This window comes from Phyllostomus discolor, chromosome 1 (assembly GCF_004126475.2).
Source record: "Phyllostomus discolor isolate MPI-MPIP mPhyDis1 chromosome 1, mPhyDis1.pri.v3, whole genome shotgun sequence".
NCBI classification, from domain to species: domain Eukaryota; kingdom Metazoa; phylum Chordata; class Mammalia; order Chiroptera; family Phyllostomidae; genus Phyllostomus; species Phyllostomus discolor.
The window spans coordinates 96,659,803-96,679,296 of NC_040903.2; the positions used below are offsets into that span (position 1 = coordinate 96,659,803).

The following is a 19,494-nucleotide window of genomic DNA, read 5'->3' on the forward strand; positions in this document are numbered from 1 at the left end:
AAAATGATTAATTCAAATGCGTAGCTTGAATATACATTCCACTCTCATATAATCAAATGCCAACTTAAATTCTCAAATTTGATGTGTAATGAGAATATCAAATTTAATACATGCAAATTTTGATATATAAAACTTGCCCATTGCCCACGGTTCCAATCTTTAGTTAATAGCAATACATTTCACCTTCTTGGCTCAAGTAAAATATCTTGGAACCCTCTTTACTTTTTCTGGATTTCTCCCAGCTGTATCATCAATCAGAAAAATCTGGTTTCTTTTACCTTCAAAATATACCTGCAATCTGAAAACTATTCATCTAGTTCAGCTACAAATTAGTCTAATTTACTACCATCAAACTTAAAATTCACACAGTATTTCTATCCACCTAGTCTGCCCAGAGAAGGTTACCATTCTAAAATAAAAACAATTTAATCTTACACATTTGATCTCAACACTCCAGTGTGCCTCCTGTATACCCAGAAGATCTAAAAAATTTACCATGATCCATAAGTCCCTATAGGATCTTCCTTAGTTGCTTCTCAGACCTTATTTCCTTTCTCTACCTGCTTTGATTACTAAACTATAGCCACACTGATTTTCAAAGTGTAAAGAAATCAAGCAAATTCCTCAGTCTTGTCTCAAGGCCATTGCCTTCATTATGCCTTCTGCCTGAAGTCCTTATTCATCAGGTATCCACATGACTGACTTCCTTTCTATGAATCAAGACTCTGCTCCAATGACCATCTCTTTAGACAGGTCTTACCAGACCACCCTATTCAAAATAACAACTTCATTCACCTGCCATTCATTCGTATTTTTCTTCATTATATTCATCACTACCTGACCACCCAAAAATGGCATTTATTTATAAAAAAATTGGTACTTATTCTTACATGTTTCAACTTCAGTCATCTTCAAAGTACTCTCCATTTGATGCAATACACCTATTGAGATATTTTTTCCACTGCTCAGAACAGTTTTTGAACTTGACGATTTTGATGACTTTTAGTGCTTCTGCCTTTTTTTATTTCACCTCTTCCATATTAGCAAACCATTTTCCTTCTGAGGAATTTTTTCATCTGGGGAAACAAAAAACAGTCACTTGGGGCTAGTGAAGAGAGAGAATGGGGCACGGGAGTCATGCTGTTTTTGATCAAAAACTGCTGAATACTCAGTGTGGTGTGAGCAGGTATGCTCCTGAATCACACATCACAAAATAGGCAAATGCATTGAAAGCATCTTCAAAAAAATTCACTGAAGCCAAACACAGCCTCTCACAACACCATCAGCTGGTAGAAAAAACACCAGAGGGGTTTCTAGGACATCATCTAGCAGGGGAAGCCTGTACTATAAGGCCCCTGCCCTCCAGAAGATATTTGTTTTTCAGCGGATCTCCTCATATTTTCTTATTTATATTTTGCCTGCTCCATGAAATTGCAAGCTCCGTAAATTAAGAGAGAAAAGTTATTTTTTAACAATCTCAGGACTTAAAAACAGTACATCATAGAGAAGAGATTCAGAATATGCTTGTTGAATGAAAGAATCTGTTCCCAATTAGCACATACCACATGTTTGTAGTAATGCCTACCTTACAATGCAGTTTCAGGAATATTAACTTCTAGAATTTTAATGATTTTAATAATGAAGCAAATAAATAAGATTATTTCAAAAATAGTTATTTGACTTGTTAGGGAGTGAAAAAAGTATAAGAATTATTTTAATGTAATTAATTACTGGATCTTTTTTATGAATGAAAATCTTGTTAATAAGGAACTTGACTACAGAGTTTCTAGAAAATTTTAACACGTACAGGCAGACCTGTTTTGTTTAGCTTCTTGTACTTGCCTCTGAGCTTCCCCTTGTTCATTCAAGGATGCTTTCATTAGGTCAACCCATCCTCAGCTTCACATTGATAACCACTAGGTAAACAGCAGTAAAGAATACCTAAGAAGGAATCCAAACCTATCAATAACATTGACAAAATATTGACTGTTTCCTTTACATTCTCGTGATACTGAACAATGTCAATATTCCTGGTGTTCTTCCAGTGTGTAAATTCCAAAAATTATTTAAGATAGTCCATCATGGTTAGAACATAAGACTACTCATTTCTCCAGTCAGACTTAATAAGCACTAGTATTTTAGTACAAATATTGTAAGAGTAATACTGCATGTAACACATTAGTATTAATACTATACAAAAGAGAAACAAAATCTAAAAAAATCCACCTCTCAATCTACTACTCGAGTTATCTAGAATATCTGATGAACAAATGTGCATAATCCTTATTCATACCCCCAAAATCTTCATTTTAAGGGGCCTTTAATTTGATTGATTAAGATTTTATTCCCCATTTATTTCCTCTGGTATTTTTGTTTTTAATTCACTCTAAATTAGCAATTAACTACAGTGACTATATCTCTTCTACAAATCCCCCAAATATAGAAATTTGGTGTTTTTAGTATACATAATTTTAGAGCTCAAATAAACAGTCTAAATTTTGCTTAAGGGTTAATAAAATGAGAACTAGAGAAAATAAATAACTTCCCCACGTTGCTCTATTTCCTACTGTTAAAACTGGTACTCAGCACAGACCTTCTAACTGCAATCCAAAACATGTTTCATTGTCTTACCATCCATGCCCCACTACGTTTTCCACATTCATGTGCAATTTGTATCCATAATAAGATATTAAAATTCAACAATTTAAATTACCCAAATTCACAAATGTTCTCTTAATTATCAATCCCATAATCATTTTGGTATTTTTTCCTTTTCCTTTAGATATCAATCTGATCAGTTGATTTTTTCTGAACTTTTGATAATAAATTATTCCAAAAGTTTATTAATTAATAATGGCACAGGGTAAGGTTTAACATAATATGACTAGCTGGTCCTTCTTTTAACCTACTGTTGAATTCTCTAGTTATGTGAATTTTGCTGATATTAAAAATGATTTATCAGGTTAAAGTTGACTAAGTTTCATCCACCATTGGTTTTATAATAGAATATACTAGAAGAAAAATTCTGCCTCTTTAAAACATTCAATAAATAGAAAAATTAGTAAGTGATGACAGACAGTGGCTTTATATTACCATACAAACCCAATAGTGGTGGTGATCATGGTTGTGGTGGGAAAATACATGGAATTTAATATTTATCAGGCCAAAATTATCTGAAAACATATATAATCATTCACAAAATTCAATGATTGACACTTTTTATATACAGTGTCCAGCAGGAATAATGCTCCTTTTTATTACAGAATCATAAGCATGTAATTCTGTAATATGACCATATCACAGTCAAGCACATCATATGACATTTTAAGTGAAATGTTCCAATTAAAACTACAAATTATTATGCCCATATTATTACCCTACCAGCCATACACAGGCAGGCACTACTTGCGCTGGACCCTGTATATCTGTATTTGTGTCCACATGTATGTTTACTCATAACTCCATTTATGCAGGTTTCATGTTACAAACATCAGTTCAGAATTCCAAATGTTCCATAGGTAAGGACCACTGCAGTTAAGCCAATGCTTTACAAACTCACTCACTACTGTCTGTTTATTCCAGCAGTATTGGGCATATTTACATGCTCTTGGGGTCTCAGATTTTTCCACAGAGAATAACTCTTAATTTAAGAATATATTTGTTATACTTTAAATCTGTGAAAATTTACATTAGTAGATCTAGCAAGCTAATCTAGCTACAGAATAAAGCATGTTGATATGTCCTAAAAATTAAATTCCTGTGAGAATAAGAGAAAGGGTATGATATTTCCTCTTCAGATTTGAAAATAAGAATCACCTGTATCTTACAACATCACAAACCTCATTAAATGGCATTTTTTCTGAGATTTTAAAAAATATATATTTCATGTGATTTTTCAAGTAGGACAACAAAGGAACAGCTCAGAATGCAGTGACACCTAATGGCAAAGCTATCTCTATAGGCCATACATGTATTTTCTAATAAACATCAAATCCTTAGTAAAACTCTAAGTATTGATACTCACCAATATGCTGTCTATAATCTGAAATATCATGAAGATCTAATAGCAATGCCAAATATTTTACCTTTTTAAACTAAAATAATATATGTAAGTAAAAAAACCCTGCATGAAAAAAGTGTGGTTTTAAAATTATGACATCCTTCTGAAATAAAATTTACAGTATGATAAACTTAGCCTTAGAGATTAGAATTAAAAGTAAATGCATCTTCCATTACTCTTAATAGTCTCAACTAGTTTCTACTGTTGGGTAAGTCAAAAGTTAATCATCTTGATTTCTATTCATATTTTAATTAAAATTTACAGGAGGTATTTACTGGACATACATTTGGAATAGAAAGCAAAGGTTCTCAGTGTACTAGTCATGTCATAGTTGATAGCATTGATTAATGACCCTGTCAAACTTAATGCACATCTGAATTGTGCTGAAATAACTGTATTAATGATACAGAATAAAGGTAAAGTATACCCTTATTTTAAATTCAGAAGCCACTTCGTAATAATTCCTAAGTTTATACTACGTTACCCATAAATTAAGGAACAAACTACTCTAAATAATAAAAGTATTACTGAAGTCATTGAGATATCTTATATAGTGCTAAGAATAATGTCAACCATCTGAAGAGTTGAAAAAGAAACACTTTGGTAGAAGACACACAGTACATCTTCTGAAAATGCTTTTATATTCTGTATTTGTTAAAATAGTCCCCAGCACCAACAGAATAAAAACTGATCCTTCAAATGTACTATTTTTGTTTTTAATGAGGTGATACATTTTTTCAACCACCAACTTTTGAACTTTCTCATGATGAAAATACTCTGAAATGTCTACATCTTCTCAAATGTCAAAGTTGATGATCATGATCTTGGAGGATACAGTATCAATGGCTTATGAGAAAAACATGAATAAGGCTTGGTTCCCATTCCCTATTGGCATAAGGTATTTTACCATGACTGGTAACAACAAAAACATACCAGGGATTTTTGTAATATATAAATAATTATTCAGTCTGAGTATTTCCTTGTAGAGATATATAACCAAGGATAGCTCATTTCAATCAGATTTGTGAGTACAGGAACCAGATAAAGAAATGAAGCATACATTAACTGCTAAAACATGAGATCCTCTGTATTAGATACGAAGCAAACACAAACTGTGCAGTTGACTGGAAATGCCACCTAATCCCTGCTTAATTAAAGCAGTGCTCCAAACTCCTGTTGTGTTAAGGGAGTAAAGAGTGTGGGACAACTGATGTATGAAGAAAATAGCACTCAGCGTGGCTAATCTCAAAGACTTTGGAGCTTTCTAGCTACATAAATCAGAGCGACTTTGAATAGCCTCATAAAACACTGTATCATTGCCATTCCTCTCACGACTTTTTGGTTCTTCCTTCAGCATACAGATCATTAGGAAACTTCTAAGCAATCAAGTAATGTGGGTCTGATAAAATTACTCAATCAATGCACAGGCTTAAAGGAGAAGCATAATTCAAAATTGCATAGTTTTTGTATGTCAAAAGACCCTTCTTCAGAGTGGGGGTTGGGGGGTGAACTACTGTGTGTATGTATGCATGAATATTAAACAACTGTATATAATTATCAAATATTTTAAAAATGTAATTTAACACAAACTCAAAATAATTACAATATTAAGCATTTTTGACTGAAATACAGTTGCGTAGTTTAACCATTAAAATATATCTCATCATTGTAGTAAACTAATAATGTGTTTATAACATATTAGAGTTTAAAATATGTAACTGACTTTATTAAACTACCTGTATGAATAGTAAAAAGCAAAAAGAAGGAAACATGGAGAGAGTTTATATCTATATTTTGTTTCAATACCAAAAGGATTCAATATTTAAAGAACCTACTACAATAGAATACTACTCGGCCATAAAAAAGGAAATCTTACCCTTTGTGATAGTATGGATGGACCTAGAGAATATTATGCTAAGTAAAATAAAGATAAGTACCATATGATTTCAGCAGTATGTGGAATCTAATGAACAAAATAAACTAACAAGCAAAATAGAAAGAGACTCATACACACAGAGAACACACTGGCAGCTGTCAAAGGGGAGGGTTGGGGAGCTGGGTGAAAAAGTGAGGGGATTAAGCAAAACCAAACAAAAACTCACAGACACACAACAGCATGGTGATTACCAAAGGAAAAGGGGTTTGGGGCAGGCAGATGATAAAGGAGTGATAAATAGTGATGGAAGGAGACTTGACTTAGGGCAGTGAATACATAATATAATATATGGATGATAAATTATACAATCCATCACCTGAAATCTATATAATTTTATTAACTGATGTCACCATGATAAATTCAATTTTTAAAAAAAAGCAAAAAGTCCATACTCACTGAGATCGGAGCAAAGTCTTACACTAAATCTCTATGCCCCACACTGAAGTTTGTGCAAATGATGTTCAATAAATACATACATACAGGATGCCTAAAAAAAACAACTGATTACAGCAGTGTATTTTCATCTTTCAAGCTTGCCTGAACTACAGATTGCAGCTACTTTCTGCTTGAACACATCACATGAGGCTGTGAAAAGCTTTCATTCTTGCATATCTCCTTATAACTCTGGAGCTGAAATATTCACTTACCCTCCAGTTTCATCACTTTTCACCCATTTAGACCTGAAATGATATATTTACCATAAGCAAATTTCTCTCACTAAATGTTAATGAAGGCAATCACCTCCTAAAAATAATTATTTCTCTTTTCCTATTCAACCAAGCAAGTAAACTGATCCAATGAATAGTAACTGGAGCTTTAAAATTTTAATTTGGTCATTCGGTTTTTAATGTATCATTATCTGCCTGGGGTGGGGGGTAAATGCAAGAGAGAATTTAACATCTGAAGTGCACACAAATTAGTCTTGGTCATTCTTTTCTTTTTAATTTACAAGATAACATCTTTCACTATGGTATAAAAGATATGGAGCATTTTAAACAATCATCAGTTTGCTAGATTCATAGCATTGTTAGGTAGTACGTAAAAGAAGCTAATCCTCTTGTCTAATGTACTAATTGCAGTCAAGTCAAATTAATTGTCTGAGAAGTAACAATTTCTGTTAGCAGGATATACATCATGCACACAACCATCTTTCTAAAAAAATCTGTAATTTGTACACAGTTACTTTTTTTGGTCTGGTTATAAATAAGTAAGCCATGTCACACTGACAGACAACAGAATGAGAAGGAAAAAATACAACAGTTGTGTTCTATTTTGAAACAAATGCCCAGACTGCATTGCAAAATAGTATTCATCTGGTAAAGGATAGCAAGAACTGTAGGTGTTTGCAAATAATGAATTTATTGTGTAGACCACAGAATAAGCAACAAAATAAGCGTTTATCCACAAGCCTTCTCTCCTGAGTGATAAAGAGCATCAGACAGAAAACTCTGATCATGTAATAAATGTAAAAGTACAATGATAATATACATATCTACATTCCTGTGCACTTGGTCATTTACACTGGACATAAATGCAAGTCATTTCTTTAATAGGAGCACAGTTCATTTCTGAGCTCTATCAGAACATTACTGAACTCCTCCATAAAACCGTAATTTCTCCCTGAAAAGTTCAGAACCCGCAGGCACTGATAGCCCCCAGGCAAAACGTGATGTAGCAGGCAAGCTATCTAGTACTTAATTTACTTAATGCATAAATGCAAGACTTTCTCAATCCTGACCTCATCGCCCCTTGCACAGAGACATATGGTTCTATTGATATAAATGATAAAGAATGGCAGACATGTTTACAAAGACAGCCTCTGAGACCAAGAGAGAGGGAGCCCCCTTGAGCTAAGGGGCTGGCCGCTAAGGGTACGCACAAAATAGAAGACCCTCGTTTGGCAGGCACAATCGCCACCTGCAGCAGGTTAAGCTTCCGGGGGCGGGGGAGGGAAGTGTGTGTGTGTGTGTAAGGGGCAGAGGGACGGAAAGGAAAGGGGAGATGCTGCGACCCATCTGTCTCCTCAATTTGCAGAACATCACGCCGAGTGGACAGATAACAATCCTATGCCCAGAAAAATTCCCCAAGAGGGGCCTCTCTTCAGCTCAGTAAATGATCCTCGCTGGCCCGCAGAAGCGAATTTCCGAAAAGGAAATCGCATTAACAGAGAAAAGGCTGCACGAGCTGGTCTCCGCTCAGCTCTCCCGGATTAGCAAGTGAGAAGTCTTGGAGCTTGGAGCTGCGAGCGCTCTGCATGATAATGATGCGCAGCCCCCGCCCGCCCCCGCCCGCCTCGGCCAGTCCCGGCCAGTCTGGTTGCCAATAGGTGGGGCCAACCCAGAGCATCTCCTAGCCTAGCCCGCTCCGCGGTCCTCCTGCTGGAGTCTGGCCGCGGCACCGTAGACGAGCGTCTCTGCTCTCCACCTTGCGCTGTAACGGAGAGTCGACGACCAGGCGAGGGAGGTGTCAGCGAAGGCACCCGGCGCGCTTCTGCTCCCCGCACTGCCGGAGAGCCGCGGGGCTAGTCTCGCCGCGGAGCCAGGCCCCAGGGATGCAGGAGAGGCAGCGGGGCGCGCGGACACAGTCCTCGCTACGCTGCCGCCAGCGCCGCCAGCCCCTCCCGCCCGGGTCACGGCGATTCCGCGCGAGTACCGCAAAGCCGAGGGGACGAGACGAGGAGAAGCAGACTGGGGAAGCGTCCAGCAACCCGTCACCGTCGCACAACGCTGCAGCGAACGCAGCCCGCTCACGTTGCAAAACCACCTGTTCGATCTGAAGGGAGCTTTCCCTATCTCCCACCCCAGTTCTTTTCGCCTCGAAGGTGACATCTCCTCCGTTCCCTTAAAGATAATCTTTTAAAATGGAGCAAATATACATCCGGGAAAGAATATGGGAGGTTAGAGTCCATTAAACTTCCTTTCCCCACACACTTAGAACCCCTGCACTTCTCGGCACACACGCACCCCGAGGTAAACTCGAGACCCCCACGCATGCAGCCCACACTCCACGATTCACCGCCAAACAGCAGCACAAGTCATGGTTCGAGCATCATCCACATCCTGGGAGAAACTGAACAAGTGTGAGGGAAGGGTATCTGGAAGGGGCAATGAACCGCGGCCACTGCCAACGAGCCACATGAAGGGCGGAGAGAGGGACGCAAACGGCAAACATTTGCGAACCGAAACGGTAAAAAGTATCCACGGCAGCACCTGCCCTTACTTACCGATGTGAATGATCGAATCTGCATTCGCCGAGTCCCAGGCTCGAGACCACCACACGGACAAAACCAAGAACAAGGGGAAAACTTCCATCTCCTCCTACGCTGATTTTCTCTCAGGGTGGATTTTCTTTCAAGATTTAAAAAAAAGAAAGAAAAAAAAAAAGCAATCCAAAGAGTTTGAGATCACGATTGAGTTTAGCACAGCTTTTTCTTTTTCCCCCTTAAATTCCTAGTGCCAGAGCAAAGCCTTTAATCGTCGCTGAGGAAGGCAGAGCGAATAAGAGAAAAAGCCCAGCCTGAGGAATCCTCCTTCGCAAAGCCGTGTCACTTGGAAGGGAATTTTGGCTTCGCCAGAGTTGTTTGCAGTTTGGCTGTTTCAAAATGTATCCAGCCTCGGCTGCACTGGGGCAGGGGGAGAGGCTGGAACTCAGACCATCCCCATCGTTGCGCCCGGGCGGCGGGTCTTCAGTCCCAGCTCCGCAGCAACTTCCAACAGACCCCCGCCCCCGCCGCCCTCACGCCGGATGTTCCCCTCCCCCTCCTCAACCAAAAAGCACCCCCCCCCCAAACTAACGGCCCGCAGAGAATCACTTGTCTTCACTGCCAAAATAAAATGTAAGTGGAAAGGAAAGATTTGGAGATTCCGGGCGGAGCAGCCAGGTTCCAGCAGGGAGGGAGAAAAGCCCTCTAAAAGAGGGGTAGAAAAAGTGAACTTCAAGGTAATGCAGATAGTAATGCAGAGAAAATCCCTTTTCTGTGTGAGGCGGGGAGTGGAGCTCGGTGAGGCGGGCCGAGAAGCCGGTTTGGTCGGGCGCGGTTGGCTGGGGTGTTGCGCCGGGCGCGAGCTGTGGGGCCAGGCGGGCGGAGGGAAGCCGCCGGGGCTGCAGGATGCTTTTGGAGCGGTTGGCCTGGCGGGATGCAGGAAGCGAGGATAGAGCGCGCTTGGCAGCTTCAGCACTGGCCCCACGTTGCCTAGAAATGGATCACCTAGGAGAACCAACGAGCCCGCGAGAGAGCGGTGCTGTCAGGCGGAGACAGGGGGAAACCGAGAGAGGCAGAGCTTCTAATAACCACCTCCTCCCCCTATCTGCAATACAAGGGAGAAACAAAATAGTGCTCTCATTTCCCTTGGAATCTTCAACCGGGTACTAGAAAAAGGCAGGACTCTCAGAGAAAAGACGTTGAAGCCTTAAAAATGAAAAGAAAAGAAAAAAAAAAAAAAACAAGGTTAAAGGCAACCCAAAAAACCATCCCACTTATTTAACCTTGCTATTGCCATTCTCCAACAGGTATCAGACTTTTTCTAATCTTTGCCTGGAATTAGTCACATTGGCTTAAAAACAAATTAGGGACACCTGGTCACTAAGGGAGACGAGACCTAGAAAGATTTTAATGAGATTTCAATTATAAAGTTATAATTGGAGAGGACGTGCTAATTACCTTTTATACAGTGATAGTTTTCCTGTCTCCAGTGTATTTTTTAGGACTTCAGGATAAAGGATAAAAAAGATCTTGAAATTAAAAAAATATAATAATTAAATAATACAGAAATACACGCTTCAGGGAAATATTTAACCAAAATATTGCATTGAATAGCTCGATAACAAATTAGGTATACAAATTAAGAATAAGAAAAAACAAAAACAAAAATAAGGAAGTTGGTTGTTTCTACACGGCAAGAGCTGAGAAAGTACTGAATGACAGCTTCCAGTCCTGGAATGAAGGATTTTCTCCAAGTCTTTTCCTTAAAATAAAAATCCTGAGGACTATGACTGTCTTTCTTCTAATGATTAATTTATATCCAGGCTGGCCTCACATTTCAGACTGTTAACAAAACCAAGTGACTAGTTGATACCAGGTAATAAGGGGCCTAATATTATTCATTTATATTAGGGATCCTTTGGGCATATCGCTAGTTGGGATGGATGGATGTCAAAGTCCTCAAACAACCTCTAAGAGCCCTCCTTTACCTTTAAACTTTGCAAACCCCTTTTCTTCTCACTCTCTCATTTGAACCCTTGTCTTTAGTCTGGTTTGTATTATTTCTACAAACACAGTTGTATGTTCTCACCTCTGTGAAATGCTTCTTTCATCCATCATGTGCATTATTTCCCTGAACATTCCAGAAAATGCTGTGCTGCCAATATTGTTACTTATGTTAATAGTTGTGTTGGAAGGCATTTATTCATCACAATTATGCTATACCACTTCAAGGCTTAGTTCAAATTCTTTTTGCCTGTGAAGTTGAACACAATTTTGTTATATAAGCTCATCTTCTACTGTGCTCTCATTACATACTGTTCCTTTGTATTAGACTTATATAGGCCTACTTCTGAATTAGATCGCCAGTACCTAGAGAGTGAGGACCATAGTTTATTCACATTTTATTTACTGAGGCATTTCCAGAAAGCCCCTTTGTTGACATGAATTTCATTGTTGAAATTCATCACTTCCTTCTGAATGTTTCATAAATAAGTACTTCCAAGAAGATATCACTGATTAATATCTCTCAATTCTGATCACTTACCTTTTTTTGTCATTAGAACACATTGACTCAGTATTGATTGCATTGCATTGTTGATGTCATTTTACTTTTCAAAGGGTTCTGGGGCAACTTCATGGATTCTATTTTGTTGTTATAGCTAGTGAATCTTTTAAAACAATGGGTATATCTACCCCTAACTTGCTTTTATTGTATTATTCACAAGCATATTTTAAAAATTGATGGGTCACTGTACACTGTCAAGAAAAAAATATGAAATAACTATTATTGTGGAAAGAACACTATAATATCTTAGAATCAGAGAACAAGGAAGAAATTCAAAACATTAGTTGGCCCAGTCCTGGCTTAATAAACGTCATTCCTGGAGCTAGCTAAATATAGTCAACTCAGATGATCTTCCCTCTTAGAAATCTGTTCGAGTGCACTATAAGCAAAGCATTTTCATTATTCCCAAATCCTCCCATTTAGTGGTTTTCAAAGATAGCTTCAAGTTTGGGATAACCTGAATAACTTCAAAAAGATCACTTCAGGATAATTTAATCAAATTGCTAGGGTTTAGGGTCTGGTTAATATGTTTGACATGACTCTAATGTGAAGCTATAGTTGAGAACCACTGTTATAATACTCAAATGTTTAAATGAATCTGAATGACATATCACAACATACCATTAAGGCATCACAAATCATGAGCTACAGCTTTCTGAAAGTGACACAAGGAAGTCAGTGCAAAACTGAAGCATAAAAGTGGTTCATAGACTTGCAATTTATAAATAGCAATCAATTACTTCATTGTACAAATAATTCCTATACCCAATAAGTCCTAATTAATAGTTTTTGTAGGGGATATAAGTTTAAACACATTTTTAAATTATGCATTAACTATATTTAGTACTACTTTAGAAAATTGCATATCATAATATAATATTAGCAAGATACAAAGCTTTTTAGTGTGTAAGTTAGATGTTAATTTCTAGAGGAAAAATAATCAATTCACTGGTTGTGCTTTCATATAGACTTTTAATGAAGGCTATCTATGAGTCTAACTAAGGTTGCTTAGCTTTAGTTCAAGCATTATCACTTGGAAATGGTTGATGCATCTGTCTTGCTGCAATGAAATCCAAAACTTTGTGAGACATTAACATATTTTGGGGGAAAAACAACTTTTATTCATTAAAGTTTTACATGTAATGATTAATTATTAAAATTAAAATATAAGTGAGTCACAATTCATGAACTTACTCTTCCTATGTGAAGACTGTCACTTCATTCAGGTGTTAGTTTTAACATGAACATCAATAATTTGAAGAAATGGTAGATAATCTGAACAGCTCTAAGATGTAATGTATAATGATTAATTTTATGGAAAAACAGAATTTGGGAGAAATATATATTTGGATTTTTGAGGGGGCATGCAAGCTCTTTTAATCATGTACAATGTATTATGTATAAAGAAACAGCAAAATGGAAATCCTTGGAACATATAATTCTTTCACTTAAAGAAAACTAAAAATATCAGTGTCTAAACTATAAAAATCATCTGCTCACTGAATGTTATAACAGCAGTAAGTCAACTTACATTAGTTAGTTTTGAATTCTTTAATAACAGTCAATGACTCAAGAGATTTATTTTGATTTAATATGAAAATGTGTTCATTTATGAGACAGCCTACATGAAAATTAGGAACAATAGTTATATTTGAAAAGAATATAAGGGAAAGATGGAATCTAATGTATTTAAAACATTACTTGACTTTCTTTGTAGTGTCTCTATCTGGCTTTGGAATTAGGATAATGCTGGCCTCATAAAAATGAAGTTTGGGGGCCTTCACCCCGCTTGAATTTGATGAAATAGTTTGAGAAAGAGAGGTGTGTGTTCTTCTTGGAATGTTTGGTACCCTTCACCTGTGAAGCCATCTGGTCCAGGGCTTTTGTTTGTTGAGAGATTTTTATTATTGCTTCAATTACATTAGGTGTAATCTGTCTATTCAGGTTATCTGATTCTTCCTAATTTATTTTTTTGAAGATTGTTATGTTTCTAGGACTTTATACAATTTGTCCAGGTTTTCCAGTTCGTTGGCCTATAATTAATTGTTCATCATATTTCCATACAATCTGTTGTATTTCTTTGGTACCAGTTGTTATTTCTCCTCTTTCATTTCTGATTTTATTTATTTGGGTCCTTTCTCTTTTTTTCTTGATCAGTCTGGTTAAAGGTTTGTCAATCTTGTTTGTCTTTCCAAAGAACCAGCTCTTGGATTTGTTGATTGTTTGTATCATATTTTAGACTCTATTTCATTTATTGATGCTCTGATCTCTATTATTTCTTTTCTTCTACTCAGTTTGGGCTTTGTTTGTTGTTCTTTTTCAAGTTCCTTTAAGTGTGAAGTTAGATTGTTCACTTGATCTTTTCCTCATTTTTTGAAATAGGCCTGTAATGCTATGAATTTCTCTTTTAGGATTCCATTCCCAGTGTCCCACACATTTGAGATTGTTATGTCCTCTTTTTCATTTGTTTCAAGGTATCTTTTGATTTCTTCCTTGGTCTCATTGTTGACACATTCATTGTTTAATAACATGTCATTTAGCTTCCATGTCTTTGTGTATTTTTCAGTGTTCTTGTGATTGATTTCTAGTTTCATAGCATTGTGGTCAGAGAAGATGCTTGGTATGATTTTAGTCTTCTTAAATGTATTGAGACATGTTTTGTGTCCTAGCATGTTTTGTTGTCTATCTTAGAAAATGTTATCTGTGCACATGTGAAGTATGTATATTCTGCTGCTTTGGGATGAAATGCTCTCATGATATCAATTAAATCCATTTGATCTAGTGTGTTGTTTAAAGCTCCTGTCTCCTTGTTGATTTTCTGCCTGGAAGATTCATTCACTGAAGTAAATGGGGTATTAAAATCCCCAACTATGACTGTATTTCTGTAGAGCTCTTCTTTTAGGTCCATCAAAATTTGCTCTCTATATTTAGGTGCCCCTATCTTGGGTGCATACATGTTTAATAGGGTTATATCCTCTTGTTGGACTGTTTCCTTTATCATTACGTAGTGTCCTTTGTCTAGTAAGACAAAGAACTAAGACTAAGTATAGCCTTAGTTTTAAAGTGTATTTTGGCTGGTCCGATGGTAGTGGGTTACCAGAATTCAACTAAAGTTAGTGTCACTAAAGTCTATTTTGTCAGATATAAGTACTGCTACTACAGCTTTTTTTTCTTTTCCATTTACCTGAAATATCTTTTGCCAGCCCTTTCATTTTAGTCTGTGTGTATCTTTTTATCTGACATGGGTGTTTTGGAGGCAATATATATATGGGCCTTGTTTTCTTATCCATATCACCAATGAACATAGATGTTAAAAGCCTCAGTGAAATATTAGCAAACAGGATACAGCAATACATCAGAAAGATCATACACCATGATCAAGTGGGATTTATTCTGAGAATGCAAGTTTGGTACAGTGTTTGCAAATCAATAAATGTGGTTCACCACATAAACAAAATGAAGGATAAAAAACATAATGATCATATCCATAGATGCAGACAAAGGTTTTGATAATATCAGCAGTAATTTATGATCAAAACTCTTAGCAAAGTAGGAACAGAAGGAATGTACCTATATATAATAAAGGCCATTTATGACAAACACATTGCCAACATTATACTCTACAGGCAAAAACTATAAGCATTCCCCTAAGAATGGATACAATACAGGGATGTCTGCTTTACTCTCTTATTCAACATAGTACTGGAAGTCCTAGCCACAGGAATCAGGCAAGAAGCAATAAAAGGCATCCAAATTGGAAAGGAAGAAGTCAAACTGTCTTTATTTGCAGGTTACATGATACTGTATATAGAGAACCCCAAAGATTCCACCAAGAAACTGCTATAACTGATCAATAAATTCAGCAAAGCAGCAGGATACAAAATTAATATTCAGAAATCAGTTGTATTTTTATATGCCAATAATGAACTAACAGAAAGGGAAATTAGAAAAACAATCCCATTCACAATTTCTTCAAGAATGAAATTCTTAGGAGTAAATCTAACCAAGGAAATAAAACACCTATACATAGAAAATTATAAGACACTGAAGAAATAAATTGAAGAAAATACAAAGAAATGGAAGCACTTGCCATGTTCATGGATAGGAAAAATTAACATAATTAAAATGTCCATACTACCCAAAGCAATCTATAGTTTCAACATAATTTCTATCAAGATTCCAATGATGATTTTTTCACAGAACTAAAACAAATAATTCAAACATTTATGGAACCACAAAAGGCCCCACCTGGCAACAGTGATCCTGAGACAGAAGAACAAAGTTAGAGAAATGACACTACTTAATATCATATTATACTATAAGGTCATAGTAATCATGAGAGCAGTTACTGGCATAAAAGCAGACACATTGATCAATGGGACACAATAGAGAGCCCAGAAATAAACCCACACTTTAAAATCAATTAGTATTCAACAGAGGAAGTGAGCACATATAATCACTTAAAATAGTTTATTCAAAAAATGGTGTTGGGAAAACTGGACAGATACATGGAGAAAACTGAAACTAGACCACCTTCTTACACCACACCCAAGAGTAAATTCAAAATGGATCAAAGACTTAAATGTTAGACTCAAAACCAAAAAATCCTAGAGGAAACAGAGGCAGCAAAATTTTAGACATTGCTCTTAGAAATTTTTTATCAGATATGTCTCCCCAGGCAAAGGAAACAAAAGAAAAAATAAACAAATGGGACCACATCAAACTAAAAGGTTTTTTGCACAGCAAAGGAAATCATCAATAAAATAAAAAGACAACCCTTAGAATGGGAGAACATATTCACTGATACATCTGATAAAGGGTTAATACACAAAATTTATAAAGAACTTAGAAAACTTAACACCCAAAAAACAAACAATTTAAAAATGGTCAAAGGGCATGAATAGACACTTCTCCAAAAAGCATATACAGAGGATCAATAAACATATGAAAACATGGTCAATGCCACTAATCATCAGAGAAATGCAAATTAAAACCACAATGAAATACCATCTCACTCCTGTCAGAATGGCTATCATCAATAAATCAACAAACAACAAGTGCTGGATAAGATGTGGAGAAAGGGGAAAACTCTTGTGCTGTTGGTAAGAATGCAGAGTATTGCAGCCACTCTGGAAAGCAGTATGGACATACCTCAAAAAATTAAAATTAGAAATTGATCTGCCTTTTGATCCAGTGATCCCACTTCTGGGAATATATCTGAAGGAACCCAACACACTAACTTGAAAGAACATAAACCCTATGTTTAAACACTCCTATGTTTATTTCAGTATTCTTTACTATCACCAAGATATGGAAGCAGCCCAAGCATCCATCAATAGATGAGTAGATAAAACAACTATAGGACATTTACACAATAGAATTTTACCTGGCCATAAAAAAAGAAGAAAATTTTACCCTTTGCAGCAGAGATGGATGGACCCAGAGAACATTATGCTAAGTGAAATAAGTCAGTCAAAGAAAGACGAATACCATATGATTTCATTCACATGTGGAATCTAATGAACAAACTGAACTAACAAGCAAAACAGAGACAGACTCATAGATGAAGAACAGATGACAGCAGTGGCAGGGAAGTATAGCGGGTGAAGGATGAAGCAAAAAGGGAAAGGGACTCATGGACATGGACAACACTGTGGTGATTGCTGGGGGGAGAGGGTATAAGAGAACTAAATAGTAATGGAAAAAGTACAGTAAAGATTAAATTTAAAAAACATTACTTTTAATTCACTATGCAGTGAGGATCTTTGACTAATGTGGTTTTCTGCAATGATTTAGTTATAACATTGATGGCAAAAAAAAAAATCAAATCCCAAACATGGCCGCTGTCTGTATGAGTTTACATGTTCTCTCCATGTCCATTGGGTTTTCTACAGGTACTCTGGTTTCTTCTCACATCCCAGACACGTGTACATAAGGTGAACCCACATGTCTAAATTGTCCCAATGTGAGTGAGTGTGAGTGTGGGTGTGACCAGGCAGCCCGGATAAACTCCAGTCACCCTTGACCCTGAACTGAAACAAGCAGCTTGGAAAATAATCTTGCTTATTTATTCTTACTTAAATCTATATATAGCTCACATTTATTTCAAAGTTTAATATTAATTTTTAGGATATTTAGAAGTTCTGTGATGTTTTTGTGGTCAGAGCTATTCCATAGGAAGTTGTCTGTATAAATTAGCCTATAGTAAAATTGGTTTCCTTGTATTTTGTTTCTTCACTAAAGTCCCAATTTTCAAAACCTATTGACAAAATTAAGTGAGGACTTATGGTAATTGTATCATTAGTATCGTAAATATGGTTAGCTACAAAAAAGATTTTAAGTACATTACAACTTGAACATGAATATGGATGGAAAACTGTAAGAGGACAATGACCACCTATATTTGCAGACAGTAACAAATTATGGCTATAAAATTATAACTGAGATGCTCATTTGCAAAAGTAACAAATTCTGTTTGAGGAGCTAAAAGAGCACATTTTATACTTGGCAGATCAAACAAGAGCTCAATGAGACTTCTGGGCCTCTATAATGCAATACCTGGTTTTCCAGAACAGAATTTCTAGACTCTGGAAACTGAGTCTCAGGAATTATACTGACTTTTTCAAAGACTGGAAGTTAGAAAACACATTTTTTGACTTTTACATATGCTTCAAGAAAGTTATTAAATCACATACCATATTTGGCTGTGTATCATGCACACTTTTTTGCCCAATTTCTGAGGGAAAAGTAAGGATGTGCATTATACATAGGTAATACTAATTCCATATATACATAAATGTTTTGAATTATTTTATTTATGCTTATGTGTTAAAAATGTAATTCTAGAAATCAATAATGATATCTATATGCAAAACAATATATATACATTAAAATTCCTTTATAATACAAAAAACAAGTATCTAACTATAAATAAATACCTAACTTAATTTTAAAAATTAAAAAATAAGACTTCTATCTCCTTGAAACTTTGAGCCAAAAACATGGTTGTGAATTATACATGGCAAAATATGATATTCCTATATAACATATTCACATTAGGTATACTCTTTCCTCTTAATTTTTTTTCAAGTCAATCTTGCACTGACTCACCACTTTCTACTCAGTCAAATTATATGTGACAATAGTGAAAATCTTTTCCTTGGTGATATGTAGTTCTTTCTTTCCTTCCTTCCCCTCTTCCCCCCACATTTTTTTAAAGATTTATTTATTTTCAGAGAGAGGGGAAGGAAGGGAGAAAGAAAGAGAGAAAAACATCCATGTGTGGCTGCCTCTAGTACACCCTGTAATGCGGACATGGCCCACAACCCAGACATGTGCCCTGAGTGGGAATCGAACTGGCGACACTTCGGTTTGCAGGCCTGCCCTCCCACGTTACTCTTAATCCCTTCCTTCCTTTCAAAGTTTTTTACTAATCTACACAGCTGCCCTATCATGGAAATGTCAAGTTTTCTTCTAACTCAATGAGATACAAATTCTAACCAAATCAGCAACTAGATTGATTTCTTTTTAATATGAGCACCTTACCAAGTCCATCTATTATTAAAGTTAATACAAGTGAAAACTTTGAGTTTCAAATCTTTTTCACTGTCCATACATTAGCCATGATACTGAACTTTTAGGAGCAAAAATTTAGTTCTATTTATATATATATATTAAATAGATATAAATAGATATATAAAATATATTTGATATGTTTTATTTACATTTAT

General features: G+C 36.2%; 1 protein-coding gene across 2 annotated transcripts in view; it reads right to left on the bottom strand.

Annotated features, from left to right (window-relative positions):
• Nucleotides 1–10,459, bottom strand: part of GRID2 (glutamate ionotropic receptor delta type subunit 2) — a 1,446,155-nt gene extending 1,435,696 nt beyond the window's left edge. Inside the window, exon 1 of one of the 2 annotated variants that reach the window (XM_036026381.1) lies at nucleotides 9,220–10,459. In XM_036026381.1, the coding sequence (XP_035882274.1) occupies nucleotides 9,220–9,307 (88 nt within the window). In that variant the 5' untranslated portion in view covers nucleotides 9,308–10,459. The remainder of the gene's footprint in view (nucleotides 1–9,219) is intronic. The other variant, XM_028505846.2, reaches the window with a different exon arrangement.
• Between the last annotated feature and the right edge of the window lie 9,035 nt (nucleotides 10,460–19,494).